General features: G+C 44.4%; 1 protein-coding gene across 4 annotated transcripts in view; it reads left to right on the forward strand.

Annotated features, from left to right (window-relative positions):
- Positions 1 to 12,692, forward strand: part of ATP8A1 (ATPase phospholipid transporting 8A1) — a 225,650-nt gene extending 212,958 nt beyond the window's left edge. For all 4 annotated transcript variants that reach the window (XM_084797285.1, XM_084797286.1, XM_084797287.1 and 1 more), the window contains 2 exons: positions 6,708 to 6,799; positions 8,129 to 12,692. In XM_084797285.1, coding sequence (XP_084653411.1) covers positions 6,708 to 6,799; positions 8,129 to 8,226 — 190 coding nt within the window. In that variant the 3' untranslated portion in view covers positions 8,227 to 12,692. The remainder of the gene's footprint in view (positions 1 to 6,707; positions 6,800 to 8,128) is intronic.
- Positions 12,693 to 16,045: the final 3,353 nt, after the last annotated feature.

Genomic DNA, 16,045 nt, shown 5'->3' on the forward strand with positions numbered 1-16,045 from the left:
ACAAAACGTTGTTAAAAGAAAATCAATTAAAAGCAATCTACAGTGAAAACATAAGTATAAAGATAGCCCTGGGGGATTCACTTTTTTCTTTCTTTCATCCTACTAACCAAACCAAAATTTTTTGTCTAAAATCCATAGGAAATATTTCTATCCTGCAACATGTCACCCCAGTCTTGCTTCTGCGTTTTTATTCAGTTTTACAAAGTGGAATAGATGGCTGAAACTGAGGCCCTGGCCTCCCAATTCTTTTTTTTTTTTTTTCCAATTTACATCCTGGTCTCAGCCCCCTCCCTCCCACTGCTATTCCTCAGAAAAGATGGGCCCACCCCCCCCACCCATGCCCCCCATGCCCCCACCCCTCACGGTCCCCCCACCCCCGCATTCCCCGCCCCAGCTCATCAAGTCACACCAGTCCTGGGTTTGTCCTTATCCGCTGTGGCCAGGCAAGGCAGTCAGGGAGAAAGCAGGCAACAGAGGCCATGTCAACGACAGCTGCGCTCCCCTTACTAGTGGACCCACAGGAACCCTGAGCTGCCCATCAGCTACATCTATGTAGAGGACCTAGGTGTGGTCCATGCATGGTTCTCGGTTGGTGTTTCAGACTCCACAGAGCCCTCGGAGCCTCCAGCTCTTACTACTTCTCATTAGGTGGGGGCAGCCCTTCAAACACTGATGTGTGGCTCTGTATTGAGCATAGTGGCCCCAACATATCTTGAGTTCCCGCTGGCATCCGAGTACTCGGCTTGTAGTCTGTATACAGGGGCTCACTGAACCCGGGCAGCAGTCCAGCGCAGACAGGTCCTCTCCAGATAAGAACCCTGGGGCTGGGAGGGACTGCGTCCCTAACATTGTCAGCCTTGAGCCTAGGCCAGCTGACCGAAGATGTCCTGCTCCAGATCCTGACCCTGCATCCCAGCATCCATCACACTAAAGCACCTTTTCTAGGGCCCGCGCTTCCTCTATCTTCCGTTCTCTCTCTCTCTCTCTCTCTCTCTCTCTCTCTCTCTCTCTCTCTCTCTCCCTCCCTCCCTCCCTCCCTCCCTCCCTCCCTCCCTCCCTCCCTCTCTCTCTCTCTCTCTCTCTCTCTGGTACAAAGGGCAGAGCAGCATTCTAATTCACAAAACCAAGCAAAGCCGAGCAATAGAAATTACTAAGGAAAGGCCACTGGTGACACTGTTTCTGTCCTTCAAATGCATGTCACCAATTTGCATGTATCTTGGCAAAGCCTGCATCCGCCCCTCCCTTGCCGGTTACCGGTTACTGACAATTCATGGTCAGCCAGGACCAAAGTGACGCTGTCCCCGTCCTAGTCATCCTCTGAACTCACAGATGTGTAGCCCTTCCCATCAACTAAAGAGCAAGCCGACGGGGCCTGGGAAGAGCAATGGGGGCCTAGGAAGAGCGTAGGGGCAAAGAGACTTCTTACTCTTGCAAACGAGCTGGTTTGGGTTCCCAGCACCCACATGGCAGCTCCCGACCATCCAGGAAATCTAGTTCCAGGGGCTCTCGCACCCTCTTCCGGCCTCCAAAGACAGCAAGCACGGGTGCTGTGCACATACACACACACACACACACACACACACACACACACACACACACACACAACACAATCCACACAAAATAAAGTTATAAAAATCAACAGGTGAATCTAAACCAGAAAGAAAAGAAGTATACCCCCATATAACCACTGATTTCTGTTTTTAAAAAAAATACTCCAGATATTCCCTTCCCCAGATATTGCTTTGAAAAATATCTACTCAGCTTTCCTCGGGGATGAGCTAGGTAAATGGGCTAAACTACAACCAAACCAAGCCCTGGCCCAGCACGTCCCTGCACTCTTGCGATTTGCTGGTGACCAAGGACGGCACGGTGTTCCTGCCAACAAGCAGCTCAAAGAGGGATAAAGCTGAAAAGGATTTCAGGAGAAGACAGCAGCAGGCCAGGAGAGCGGGTCCCCCCTAAGCTAAACGTGTGCACGTAGCATCTTAACATTTATCAAACAACCATAACAGCCGAAACCAGAGGCCAGGCCCAGAAGGCAGCTCAGTGGGGAAGTGCATGGCCGCGCAAGCTTTAGGACTTGGGTTCGAGCCTGCAGCACTGTGTAAAAGGCTGCGTGTGCTCATCCACGCCTGCGAGCCCTGCGCTTTGGATGGTGGAAGCTGGAGGGTGGTTGGGGCCTTACTAAAGTCAGCCTACTTCTATGTTTAGTGAGAGGCCCTGTCTGTAAGGGATGAGGGATGAGGTGGACAGTGACACAGCAGGACACCTGACAGTCTGAGCCCTTCACACTGGTGCTTGCCTAGACACACACCCAAATAGTGAGTGTGTTACGTGACTATGGGGAGGCCCGGGCCTTGCGGGGGGCGGAGCAACTCTTGGATATCAAACAGTGTGTGGTGTGTCTATTACGTGCAGGTAAACAGACTCACAGCTCCATATTCCGCTGTGGGCATTAGCTAGCTGAGCTGCTCCTAACAGACCTGAGCTCAGGGTCCTCAGGTCTGGTCAGGCTTCCACAGCTTGTCCATTGCCACCGTCCGTCCCCTAGGGCGGCAATGGGTGGCAGATGATTTGCTGCTCGTGGAGGACCATGCTGAGGTTTGCTCCCAGCCCCTCAGGATTGTTTCCTAGTGGAAAGCAATTTAGGCGTTGTCCTAGAACTAATAAATGAAATTATATGCTCCAGTTTTTGCTCGGGGCTTTATGTCAATATGGCAGGACATACTATACTCCGTGGGAACTGAGGGAGCATGTAGAAAAGCTGACCTGTGGCTAGAAGACGGCACGCCAGGACAGCGCCTGCCTGCCTGCTGTGAAACCTTCACGGTGGTCTGAGTTCAGACCTCAGAACACACATAAAAAGCAGGGCGTGGCAGAGCATGCATGTAAACAGCACTGCGAAGACCGGACACTGGCAGCTCCCCCAAAGCTCGCCCGTTGGGCCAGATACCTGCCAATTGGTGAACTTCCGGCTCACTGGCTGATCCTGCCTCAAAAAGTAAAGGAGGAAGATGATCAAAACTGACACGCCATCAGTCCTGCCACATGTCCGTGTGACATGTATACAACTGCACTAGTGAATGATGTTAACCAAAAGTACAACACCCCACACATGCGCACATGCGCACACTGATTTTTTTTTCAGTAAAGTCTAAAACTTTTTTTTTTCATGAGAAAGCTTTACATCAGTGTACTCATCACTAGAGTGAAACGGTTGAAATAACTACTACCTCATTCAAGGCAGAGGTTAGGCCACCTAGGGTTTGGTCCGTTCTCCCAGCAACACAACTGTACATTAACCCTTTCACGACAAAATGCTTGCTTACTTCGTGGGGCATTTGTTTCACTGAGCCAAACAAAACAGTTTGCCAGCTGTCCTGGTTTGCTTTTCATCGATGTGATGTTAAAAAAAAAAAAAAAAAAACACTCACCAAAAGCAACTTGAGAGGAGAGGGTTTATTTCAGCTCACAGGCTTCTGTCCCTCGTCTGGGGCAGCCAGGGCAGGAACTGAAGGCAGATGCTAAAGCTGAAGTCATGGAGGAGTGCTTCTCTGGCTTGCTCACAGTCAAGGCCTACAGCTCAGGCCCACAGGCCGCAGTAGGCTGCACTGTTAGTTAGCAATCAAGAAAACGCCCCACAGCCTTGCCCACAGGCCAGTCTAATGGAAGCAGTCTCTCAGTTGAGATTTCCCTCATCTTGGGTATGTCTGCGTTTATGTCAAGTTGATAAAAACTAAAGAGCTCACTAAACCAATAACTGCCACTTTACCACCCTTCAAAGGTGACCAAAATTCCTTTAAGATAGCACAGTCTTTAACTGTACGAGCTTTTACCAACAGTAACATATTTCAGTGTTTCTAAAAGAAATACTATATTTAAACCCTTTTCATTCACCTCCAGGGAATCCCTAAGTTGGGACGTTGTGATGAGTTAGAAACGAAGCAACAATGTTTAAGTGATAGTTACTGCGTGATTGCATTAAACAAACTTGGAATTTGCATATCTTGGTATGTAAATGAAGAGCCTATAAGACTGAGAGAAACTTCTCCCTAAGAATTGTACTGGATGTAGTTTTAGTAAGGCTGTGTCTTGTTCCTTCTCTCTCTCTCCTGTCACACTGAGTAAAGCTATCCAACAACAAAACAATAAAGAAAGAAAGAGCCCTAAACGTTAGTACACTTGTTTATGTTAACGTGTTACCCACGTATTTTATAATGGGATCCGGTAGTTATTAAACCTTGGTCTCCATAAAGATGGGTGACCTAAAACTGCCATCACTTTTGAAATGATAAATTGTTTGCTAAGGGTAGAACAGGGCAGAGCTATCCAGCTCACCATCACCCCTAAGTTGTGAAGCACCCAACTGCAGATGGCGTTTAGGTTCCGGGTGGGGACCCCGCTGCATGAGAAGGAAAGCAGAGAGCACACAGTAAAAGAAAGAAGGCAGCAATGAAAACGTACTTGTTTCCTTAGCAGTGAGGGGGAATAGGGGCATCAGAAATTAAAGCCCCTGTGTATCCGTAGTTCTCTCCACCAAGCCAAGCTTAAGCACAAACCAAGGCATCAAAAAGCCATCCTTACAAAGTACTTTTTCTAATAAAATCCCCGGGATCTGGGAGAGTACAGGGGTGGGAGGGGCCAGCATCTGTTGAGTGATTCGTAAGCGCCTATCACTTTGCTGACAAGTGGCTAAACCCTCCCTGTGTGCCAGGGAGTCACGTATTGTCCTCCCATTATAAGTGTGATGACCTTGTCTACGGTGACTGAGCTAGCAAGTAGCAGACTCAGAATCAAGTGGAAGTCATACTCCAAGACCTATGCCTTTCCTGGTGGGTGTGCTGCTTTCCCAGGAAAGGCTCTGTGTAAAACAACACAGAACAAAAAACCAAAATAAACCAACAAACAAAAACCCCACACATGAAAAAGAAAGAAAAAGAACACCGTGCTAGGTATGTCAGTCGCCGAGCTACGGAGGATAAAGCCCAGAGCTCGCAGGCTTCTTTAGATACTGGAGTTGTGATAGTCAAGTATTGGAAGACCAGCCTGAAACCTGGAAAACACAGTCAGGGAAGCAGCAGCCAGAACGCTTCTCGGCCGGCCGGCTGTCCTCTAGCCTTCTGTTCTTGTCTCAGCTTCCAGCACCAGAGCCTGCCAGACACCCTGCCCATAGCACTCTGCCGACATCAGGGCAGTCAGCGCTCACACTCACTCTCAGCTTCCCCAAAGCAGTCACCCGCTTTAGTGCTCAGGGCCTGGGAGTCTGTAGTGGTCAAGCAGTAAAGAGAAGGGTAGGAAAAGTGGTGTGCCGGACATGACTCTTTCTCCTTTGTATGTGGCAGAAACAAGGTTTACAAGCTAAGTGCACTGCCACTAGAGTTTTCCATAAATTTGTTTTCTTCTTTCTGATACAGCTAACTCCCAGTGACAAAAAAAAAAAAAAAAAAAAAAAAAAAATGTCTGGTAAGTCCCGGTTAGCATCCCTAAGCTTCAAAAACTATGTGAGGGAGATTAGTACAAATGTCAACATTTCTAAATATTTTCCTTCAACTTTTGCCTAAACGTCTATGTAACTCATTTCTACAATGAGGAAGATCTCTTTTTATGCATGTGTATATGATACAGATAATTCCATTTCTGGCTTTCAAAAAAGCTGGCAAAACAAAACTAACATGATTTACAGGCGACTAACTAAAGCTTATATAGTGAGGAAGAGAACAAAATGGGAAATCGTTCTTTAAAGCTGATGTGCTTCCAGTTGTTAAAAACACACTTGCAGGGCCGTTCGCCTCAGCACACACGGCCACCTTCGTCCCTTCTTGTGTTGACTGCACTCTGCTATCAAAGAGCATTTAATAAAGCAGCCACTAGAGAAACAGCACAGTTAGGAGGAGGAGGAGGAGGAGGCGGCGGCGTGGAAGCACGTCTCTGAACTGCTCACATTCCTCTTTGCAGCAAATGTTTGGATTCCTGCGATGCGCGCAGAGGAAGGGAGGGTGTGTGATTTCTCCCAGCGTGGTTTGAAGCAGCCCCCTGACTGTGTCTGTAGGCCTCTCCGTGGAGGGCCAAAGCTAAGCATGTATAGCTTTTTTTGTTGTTGTTGTTTTCTTGTTGTTTTATCTAGTCTAATTATTTTCTAAAAACAGTTTGTATCATAAAATGAAATTAACTTACTTAAACCATATTGGAGTGGTAATGGAATTTTTCTGATTAAAAAAGGATACGATTTTGCCCTTTCTGGGTTTTTTTCTTTATTATAACTAAAACTGTCATTATATCAGAGTACATCAAAGTATGAGCAAGATACAGTACGTCTAAGATAGCTGTTTTAAAACTTTAAAAGTCCCTACTTAGAATACGAACAGTGAGTCACTCAAGATTTCAGGTGATTTGGTAACTTTTTATCCCTTGTGTTGAACAGATTCTGTACCCATTTGATTTAGATGTAATGGTGCTGGGTAAAGAAATCTTTTTCCCCCTAGATTATTAATAAAGATAAAGCTTCTCCCTAGCTATGAGGGAAATGGCTTCAAAAGTGTCAGCCTACACCCTAAGATCTCATTTGCTATCTGGGAAAATGGAGTTTAAAAAAAAAATAGAAGAAGAGTTCAGGCTGCGGGCTTTTGTCCGGTCTAAGCCTGCTGGTAGTCCTGCAGGGCTCGCTGAGTTGACAGTGCGTTTCACACTTTCCTATGTCTGCTCCACAGCCTCACGGAGCGGGCACAGCTGCTCAAGAATGTCTTTAAGAAGAGCCACGTGAACCTGTACCGCTCTGAGTCCGTACAACAGAACCTGCTCCGTGAGTACTGGGGCTTTGGCTAAACAGGCTCTCTGTGGTCTGTGGACCCCAGCATCCGTCACAGCAGTGTGTTGAAATTTCCACCATGTTTAACCATAAAATTAATGGTTTAAAATTTTGCAACATGGTGCATAAAAGCAAACGGTTGGTTAACAAAACCATGGGCGACACCATTTCCCGGTTAATAGTGAATTTTAAAATGCTGCTCTCTCCACATTCTTCGCATCCTTAAATCTTGAATAGAAACAGTGAGATAAATCTCCACTCTTAAAAGTGCCTGTGTTGTTATCTTTTCTACTTGAATAACTTAGCAAGAGCCTTTCCAGCTTTCATGCGATGCAAGGAAACATATATTTCCCCTTCAAAAATATTTATGCATATTTAGAGTTAGAAGAAGTTATTAGGTATCTCACCCTCTTAACACTTCAAGGGCCTGAAAGAGAACATTATATATATCACCCTGGAGTGAACTTATTGGTGTCGGCAGTATATCTTTTATTGTGTGTTTCCACGTGTAATTTATTTTCCTTTATATGTGCCCATGTTTAGTGCTTTTTGGTCTTTATATATCAGGGAGCTTTTTCCAAAGATGTAATCCCCTTAGGGGTCATCTTCTGTCCTATCCCTTTCTGATCACATAAATGTCAGTGGTGTGTGTGTGTGTGTGTGTGTGTGTGTGTGTGTGTGTGTGTGTGTGTGTGCATGCGCACGCGCGCACGCGAGTTGAGAGCCAAAAAGAATGTCACCTAAAAACAAAACAAAACAAAACAAAAAACAGGCCTCTCCTCCACCACTGGCAATTTCTGGGTGCTCAGCTCCTCCTTCCCGGTACCATTAATTAACAAGTGATCATATAGCTATTAATAGAGTGTAGCATGGTGTTTTCACCTGTGTGCTCACGTTAGAATAATTTACTCGGGCTAATTAATACATCCTTCTGTTCGCCGACACACCCCCTCCTCTCCAACCTTCTCCCTCACCTGCTGCCTAATCTAAAACTGCACCCAGTGCCACAGGCAGACTCTGACCCCTTTCAGCCATGGGGCGGCCACAGTGAAGGCGGTAGACTCGGTGCGAGGCTCAGAGGAGTGAGGGAGACTTGACGGCTTCTTCTTAGCCGCGTGGGATGCGCTGCTCACCGCCTGTCCTCCCGCTCGCCCTCTTGGCTGCTTGAACTTGTGTCTTTTCCAGATGTTAAAAAAAATGAGCTCCCCTTGCTTCTGAAGGTGGGAAATATGTATCAGTTCTCCCAGGAAAAGGTGGGCAGTCAGAACCGGCAGTAATTTCCGGTGAGGCCATTAAGTGATTCCTGTTCTTCCTTACTTGCAGACGGCTATGCCTTCTCTCAAGACGAAAACGGCATCGTCTCCCAGTCTGAAGTGATTAGAGCCTATGACACCACAAAACAGAGGCCAGATGAGTGGTGATTGGGAGGCGCAAGCGACAGGTCCTGCTGTGTCTCTGAGGAGAGCGGTCGGTCATTACTGCGTCTGCTGACCAATTCCAGTCCGGTCCTGGGGGAGGAAAAAGTGGATCAGAGCTCATCTTGCAGAACGGACTTCACCGACATTAGAGCTACACGACTACTGTAGCACCATCGCCCTCAGATGTCCTCAAGTACCTGCTAAGGCTTTGTAAACCAGTACTGGAAATGGCCTTGTGTCTTTGCCAGAGTGCTTTCTCAAAAAGGGGACAGGTCAGTGTTGGGAAGCCGTCCCTCTGGGCCTGTAACTATCAGTACCTTGGCTCAACCACGGGTCAATCAACCATTTAAAAGAGCAACAGCAGCAGCAACTCTGAAATGGTGTTCAGGGAAGAAAGAACTCTTGATAGCCAGACTGAGATTTCTGGATATGCTGAAGCAAACCAGCGTTCTTGACTCACTCTACGGAACACTTCTACTTCTAAACAAGGCATTAACAAGCGTTTGTGTCAAAAAAAAAAAAAGTGTCTTGCTAAGTGTTTGCCAAAGACGTTCAGTACGTGTGTTTCTCATCCAGTAGTCATTTGCCCAGAAATTTAAAAGGACGTGTCCTTGCACTACAGCTGTATGATCTGCATGCTTGACTTTTCAAATGTGAAGCCGTAACTGAGCATTTCCCGGCATTTGCTACTAAAACCTGTGATGTCGCACCTTCAGCCTTACAACTGCTTCTCTGTCCTTTGTCTCCTTCATTTGTTCCAATCTGAGGTGGCGGGGGGGGGGGGGGGGGGGGAGTGTCCGTGTGAGACCCCGTTGTTACAACACCGACTTTTCCTTTTTCGATTGTATTTCCTGTTGTTTCCGGTGAACTTGAGACGCCTTTAGGTGGTCCAAAAATCTGGCTTCTGCTATAGATGGAGCGATGCCGCTTTGTTTTCAGGTTTTCCCTCCTAAGAAAATTATGGTTACATATGTATGTGGGATTTCCGAAGACACTTGGGATTGCCCATGAGGTGATGCATGGCCTTTTTGTCATGTTTGCCCTGTGATCTGCTTGTCCTCACACTGTGTTTACACTGGAGATGATACATGTACCACAGTTGGTGTGATGGTGACTACCCTATATGCTTAAGCCCAGAAATTACTTCACAGTTCACTTGGCCAATAATTCCCAAAATGAGTCATGTACTGGTTATTGGCACATAAGTAGCACATTTCCTTTGTTTTAAGGAAATGCCTATTTTACTCCAGCCTGTATCCTTACAGTCAATGGATGTTTCTCATCACGAATAGGGTTCACTGACATGTTTTCAAATATATGTTCACTCTATTTAGTTTGGCATTTCCATGAAATCTCCTGAGGGGGGAAATGCCTATTTTGCTACCAACAATAGATGGTGAAGGGGCTGTTTAAAAACTACACCCAGTTTTCTACAGTTTTTACAATATTTTTTTCATCTTAAAAGATAAAAAGGGAGTTCTAGTTTTCAGATACACTGAAGAGATTGAAACAAACTCTTTTGCCTTTTATCCAAAAGCCTGTTTGCCTTTAAGTGGATTACCAGCAAAATAGGGACCTTTAAGTATTTTCGAGAAGAGGGGATTCTCCAAATTACCCCCATTTAGTCATTTACATTAACCCCCCTTTTTCAGTCTGGATTTAAAATTAGACTGTGTGTATCTTCCTTCTCTCAATTTGTAGCGAGAGACCAGTGTATCTCGGCATCCCCTTACAAAGAAGAGGTTCTAAACCGACACATAGTTTCTAAAGGGAGCAGAGTAGACACCCTTCACATCTCAGACCGTCCCGTTTGCACCTCAGGCCAAGAGGTGAATCAAACATCTGGCAGAAGGACACACAGAGAATCCAAGGTGACCTTTCAGACTGTGAGGCTGCAGACTCTAGCCCGCTACCCACTGAATCTGGAGCGTGGGTTTTCCTTGGCTTCCTGGTGGTAACAGTTGACGTCACACACAGCACAGAAGTGAGTGGTTACCCACCCAGGACCGGCTCGCTTCTCTTTGCCGTCGCCGTCAGAGGCATCTCTGTCCAGATTCCTCATGTCAGAACATTGTGAATGAGGGTGACTGCCACGTGGAAATCCAAAGCCATCTTTATATCTGGAATCACGGATTACTTTGATGAAACTCTTCCACATGTGAGTCCTCACAGCTACTCAGTGTGCCTCATCCCCTGAAACGAGACTCTCGATGCCTTTTTGGCCCTGGATCCTGTGTTTGAATGATGGACATGAAGTCAGTCTCTCTGCTGCTTGGGTTAGAGAGAGCACTGGGAGTGGCCACTTGGGTAAAACTTGAATTAGTGAGTTGCTATTGCAGCAGGTTAATAGGGACTTAATCGTCTTGAGTTTCTAACCTTTGTCAGCTGGAGAGAAAGGTGCATGGTTTTACCAGGGCTTGAATGGCTGCAGTGAAACTGTCTTTAAACCTATGTTTTCCAAAATAACCAACATATAACTTCAATTTAAAATCCCTTATAAGGACTCTGGCCAATGCTGACATGTCTGCTCCGTGATGTTTACAATCCAGAAGACACTATTTATAGCAGAAAGGCCTTATTACTTTAGCACTGAAAGGCTGGCAGCTGAGTCACTCACGTTGGGATACACGCAGCAGGTATAGAGCATAACTTTCTCTGTGTGTTGCATTGGTGTCTCACTCACAACCTGGAAGACGCTATGTTACTGAAGGTATTATCAGGAAAGCAACGTTCTCAGCAGCGTGGGGAATTTAATATGGTAAATGTGCCTCTTGGCTGGTACTCCACTCGGCATCTGTGTGAGATGGTATCGGCAAGAAAGAGAGCACACTGCCTAGTTCTCTCTCACCCAGGCAGGTGAAAAGATGCTGCCAAACAGGGGAGCCGTAGATTGTATTGTCATTAAAGAGAATCAGTGAGTCCCTTACCTTTCCAGCGGGCGACACGCATTCTAGAGATAACGAGAGTGATGTGGTCTCGGCATTTAATTATATAATCTTAATTTTTCAACTCAGTATCCTGGACGGCTGGTGTGATATTCACAGGTTCGTTTAATTTTGTGCTCAGTGCCACACTCCTGAGCTGTCATTGAAAAGCACCCTTTCAGAAAACGACTGCTAGTCAGAAAGCAGTCGGTGGCATCCTTTTCAAACCGTGTGTAGACGTTATAAAGCCACCTGTTCATCATACAAAACATACATCATGTTTTCATGGTTCCTGGTCTTAAAGCTTGTATCATGAAGTAAATCTTTAATAATTAAACCATAAAACCACTCATTCACACCGTGGTGACCAAGTGTATGGAATTCCTTCTGTCTGTTGCTCACAGTAACGCCGTGTGGCTGTGTGCCTCATAAATGTTCTGTAACGGTGAGTGTTTCTGGACTACTAAACGTATCATAGTCTGATTTTTCTCACATTAAAATAAAACACTTGTGAAACTTAGATATACTTTGGTGTGTTTTAATTAACCTTCACCAGCTATGAAAATGGAATGTAACTTAAATTTTAAGAAAAGGAAATAAATGCTTTTCGTGTTTCATATTGATTTGTTTTCTATAGGAGAACATCTGAGTTTTCTGTTTTGTTTCGTGTGTCTGTTTGGTTGATTTTTTGGTAGGTTTATGGTTTGCATGAATTAATATTTAATGTGACCCAGGCAAATGCATGACATTCGTGTATTTATTTCTGTCTTGTAAAACTTTATCGTGCCCTAACTAGAATTGAATGTTCAGTGGACAAATTAATAGGTCCTCCACACAACTTTTTTTTTTTAATTAATGGCTTATTTTACGGGTTTCATCAAATTCAATTGAATTTTTTTATTTAATTGAATTTTCTGTTTAGCTTGCCTCAAAAAAAAACTTCTCTTTAGAAAATTCATGAAACATCTCAGCAAATAAATCTTTCTTAAGTAGGAAGAAAGGTGGATTGCATATGCATTGAATTAACAGCAAATTTCCATAGTAAGTCTGCTATCGCAAAGATGTGAACAGAATTTGTTTTTTAAATTCCCAGTCATAGAATAGAAGCCATAAATGCAGTGAGTGCCCTTTGTTGCTAGCCTCTTCAAGCTTCATTTCTCACTTTTTCAAGTGTATTAAGTTAAAGTAAGAAGGCAGCCTTGGAAAAGGCAGCTATGAAAAGCTGTAGTCTGCAGTAAATATAAAATAGATGCTCAGCTCCATGGAAAAGCCATTCCTGTCGAAACTGCTGTAAAGATTGTGACGCTGCATGAGTGGAGAGTGTCGAATCTGTGCTGATAGTGGTTCTCTCAGGTTTGTGTCTCTTGATGTTTGATGCACTGTGTTTTATAAACAGTTACTACTGTTGAGTAAAATCCATTTCTATGCACTGTTATGTGTCATTAGCCTTTTGTGGATGTGCATGTTTTAAACTGCAAATTTTAAACATTTTGTCCTCCAATTGTTACTTAAAAATAAAATAAACTTTACCATTATGTAAAGGAACTGGCTAAAGTTTTGATTGTTGCTACTTTTAGAAATTATGTTGCTTTATAAATCGGTCAAAGCCACAGTAACTATAGTCTGAGATAGTGTATCCATCTGATAGCTTGGTAACACTTTGTTTACAGCTGTATTTATTTAATTCCCCCAAAATTAAATAGAGAATTAGCCCTAATTTGATAGGAGAGTAGTTTGTGTAATTACACAGAAATTTTCATGGGGGTGGGGGGTGGGGGGTGGAGAGAGGCAAGAAAGTTAGTGTATTTCAACTTTATTGTTTAGAAATGTCTCCCAGGCATCTCTGCATTTTAAATCAGCATGCCAGTAAACAGTTCAGCTGGGTCTCTGTCTTCTTGTAGTGAATGACTTTCATGGGTTTTCTAAACCCACTTGGAGGTGGGGGCAGGGAGACAGCCAAGTTTATCCAATAACATTTGGAGGTAACCATGGGCTAAAAGTGCATGGAAACACCTGAAATAAGAATATTTTTCCCAATAGCAACTGAGTTGTAATCTGAATAAATAAATAAAATAAAAAAATAAATAAATAAATAAATAAATACTCTTACCCCCGCCCCCAGAAATAAATATCCTTTAGTAAAAGGCTACCGGTGAAGGGGCGGTCTAGTAAACTGCTAGACTAGACTTGTATGATACAGAGGTAACGACATGGGGAGTTGAAAAGGATCCGCTCTGATAACGCTGTGGCCTTGTCTCTTAGCTGTTGTCTCCCACAGACTTCCCGAGGCACCTGGTGATGGATCTTCACGCAAATCCCCCAGTAAAACAGTTTATAAAGAAATTACTTTTGAGTTGTATTATATTTTGCACACTTAACTGCCATTCTCCTATTTTTTAAGTGTGTGTGTGTGTGTGTGTGTGTTGGTACTGACACCTTGACTTAAGAGGCCTTCTGTGGTTACCATAGGCAACAGCAAACTTTAAATATACCGTCATAAATTCAATACATCATTCCTATTTAAAGTCTGTTTTCCCATGCTTACAGCGTCTCTAGCCTAAAGCTACCATTGCTGTAGCCACCTCAGTTTAATGAAGAAAAGTCTTACAAACCTGGATAATTTCACGAGTAAGCTCATAAAAAAGTTGGAAAATATGAAATACTTTCTAACATTTGGTCTTTATTACCTCTAGGTATAAACTGAGTAGTCAGTACTTGAAAGAAAACTCTTGTCAGAATAATTTCACTAATAGTGAATGTCTAATTGCAATTTTTAAATAACCAGGTACATACATATATGTTAACACTTTGCTCCCTTAATAACTTAACATGCCTATAAATTCTTATTTTTCCTAAATATATATGAAGTTTTAAAAAGTAAACTGATACCAGCTTAATGTAATGTATGTATTTTTAGGACGCCTTTTAGTTATCTCATTTTAGAGACAGTTTTCCCCCTGGATTCAAATCAATCTAATAATGTGACATGCAGCTCATCGCACCAATGATAATAGTAATAATAATCAGGTGGAAAAAATAAGAGGAAACAGTCTATCCATTTGGACAATTAAAAATGCAATCAGTTGGCTTTGGAATGGATAATAAAATTTAAAGGATATGATAAAAATCTAAAGTATTTGATGCATGGCCCATGCAGTGGTCTGGGCCCGTGTGTTAAAGGCTTGGTCCAAAGGGTGCTACCACTGGGAGATGAGGCACAGTGGAAGATGTGTGGAAACTCGCCCCCAAGGAGGGTGACCCTGGCCCTTCCTCAATCTGGGTTTTTACCTCAGCTCGTAAGGGACAAAGCTTTTCTTTCTTCATGTTCCTGCTCTGATGTGCTTCCTCGTCATGAGCTCAAAGCAAACGCAACCTCTAAAACCCATGAGCCCAAATAAACCTTTTTATATATTTTTTTATGTGTAGTGTGCTGATTTTTTTGTTTTGTTTGTTTGCTTTTGCTATTGAAATTTTAACTTTGTTTCTTTACATATCCAGTAGTTGCTCTTTCTTTTCTTTTATTTTTTTTAATTTGTTTTATTAATTGTTCACTTTCCATCCTGGTCATAGCCCCTTCCCTCCCCTTCTCCCCACGCCACCTTCCCTCCCTGTTTCTCCTTTCCCCCTCTCCTACCCCTCAGAGAAGGAGAGCTCCCGTGCACCCACCCCAACATAACATCAAGTCGCATCAGGACTGAGCGCATCCTCTTCCCCTGTGGCCTAGTGAAGTAGCCCTGCCAGAGGAAAGTGATTGAAAGGCAGACAAGAGCCCATGTCAGAGTCGGCACCCATTCCCCTTACTAGGGGACCCACACAAGGGCGGACCTGCCCATCAGTTACAGCCGTGTAGGGGGCCTCGGTCCAGTCCATGCATGGTCCCTGGTTGGAGTTTCAGTCTCCACAGGCTCCCCTGGGCCTTGGTTAGTTGCCTCTGATGGTCTTCTTGTGAGGTTCCTGTTCCCCTGAGTCTTTCTGTCCTTCCCCCAACTCTTCCACAAGGCTCCCTGTGCTCCCCCCAATGTTTGTCTGTGCGTCTTTGCATCTGTTTCCATCAGCTTCTGGGTGGAGCCACTGCCTGCAAGCACAGCAGAGTATCGTTAAGGGTGTCAGGGGTTGGCTGTCTCCCATGGGATAGGTCTCAGTGTGGGCCAGGCATCAGTTGGAAAGTCCCTCAGTCTTTGCTTTATTTTCTGTTCTTGCACCTTGTATAGGCGGGGTAAGTTTTGGGCTGAAGTTTTTTTGTGAGTGGGTTGGCATTCCCCTCTTTCCACTAAGGAGGGTGGCCTCCTCAGTCTCTGTGACCCCTAACCTTCCTATAGTCTAAAATTTAGTTTCAGCTATTTTGTTACAGTGCTGGAAAACTGACTAACAGCAACATCGGTGCTCCACACACTGGAGCAGTAATGGGCGCTGACAGGAATTTGGCCACTTGTCAAGGGCTCATGTCTTACCAAGGCTTTACTCTGTTCTCTGTCCCCGGTCAAAGGTGCCTGCTGCCCCACAACACTTGGCCTTTCAATTTTATTCTAGGATATTTCACCTGCTCTCTATATACACTATTATTTACTCTCAGATCCCTCCCTGCTAGAATGCAAGTGATATGAGGCGGTGGTTCTTCCTACCCAGATGGTCCAAGGCAGTGAGGCACTAGCAACACTTCCGTTTTACAAATGGCAAAACGACAGGTGACGTAAATGACCCAAAGGACTCTTTAAAACAAGATCCAGAAAATTAACCAGACATAAAGCTCAACTGCCCATCCCCTGTCTGGTGTCTCCCACTTCCCATATGTAAGAGGGGGAAATGTGTATCATCTAATATTTCTATTCATGCTTTATTTCATGTTCTGATAATGTAACCTAGGCTTAGTCGGGTCTCTCAGGACCCCTGAGACTATA

This window comes from Acomys minous, assembly GCF_964271855.1.
Source record: "Acomys minous genome assembly, chromosome: 10".
NCBI lineage: Eukaryota > Metazoa > Chordata > Mammalia > Rodentia > Muridae > Acomys > Acomys minous.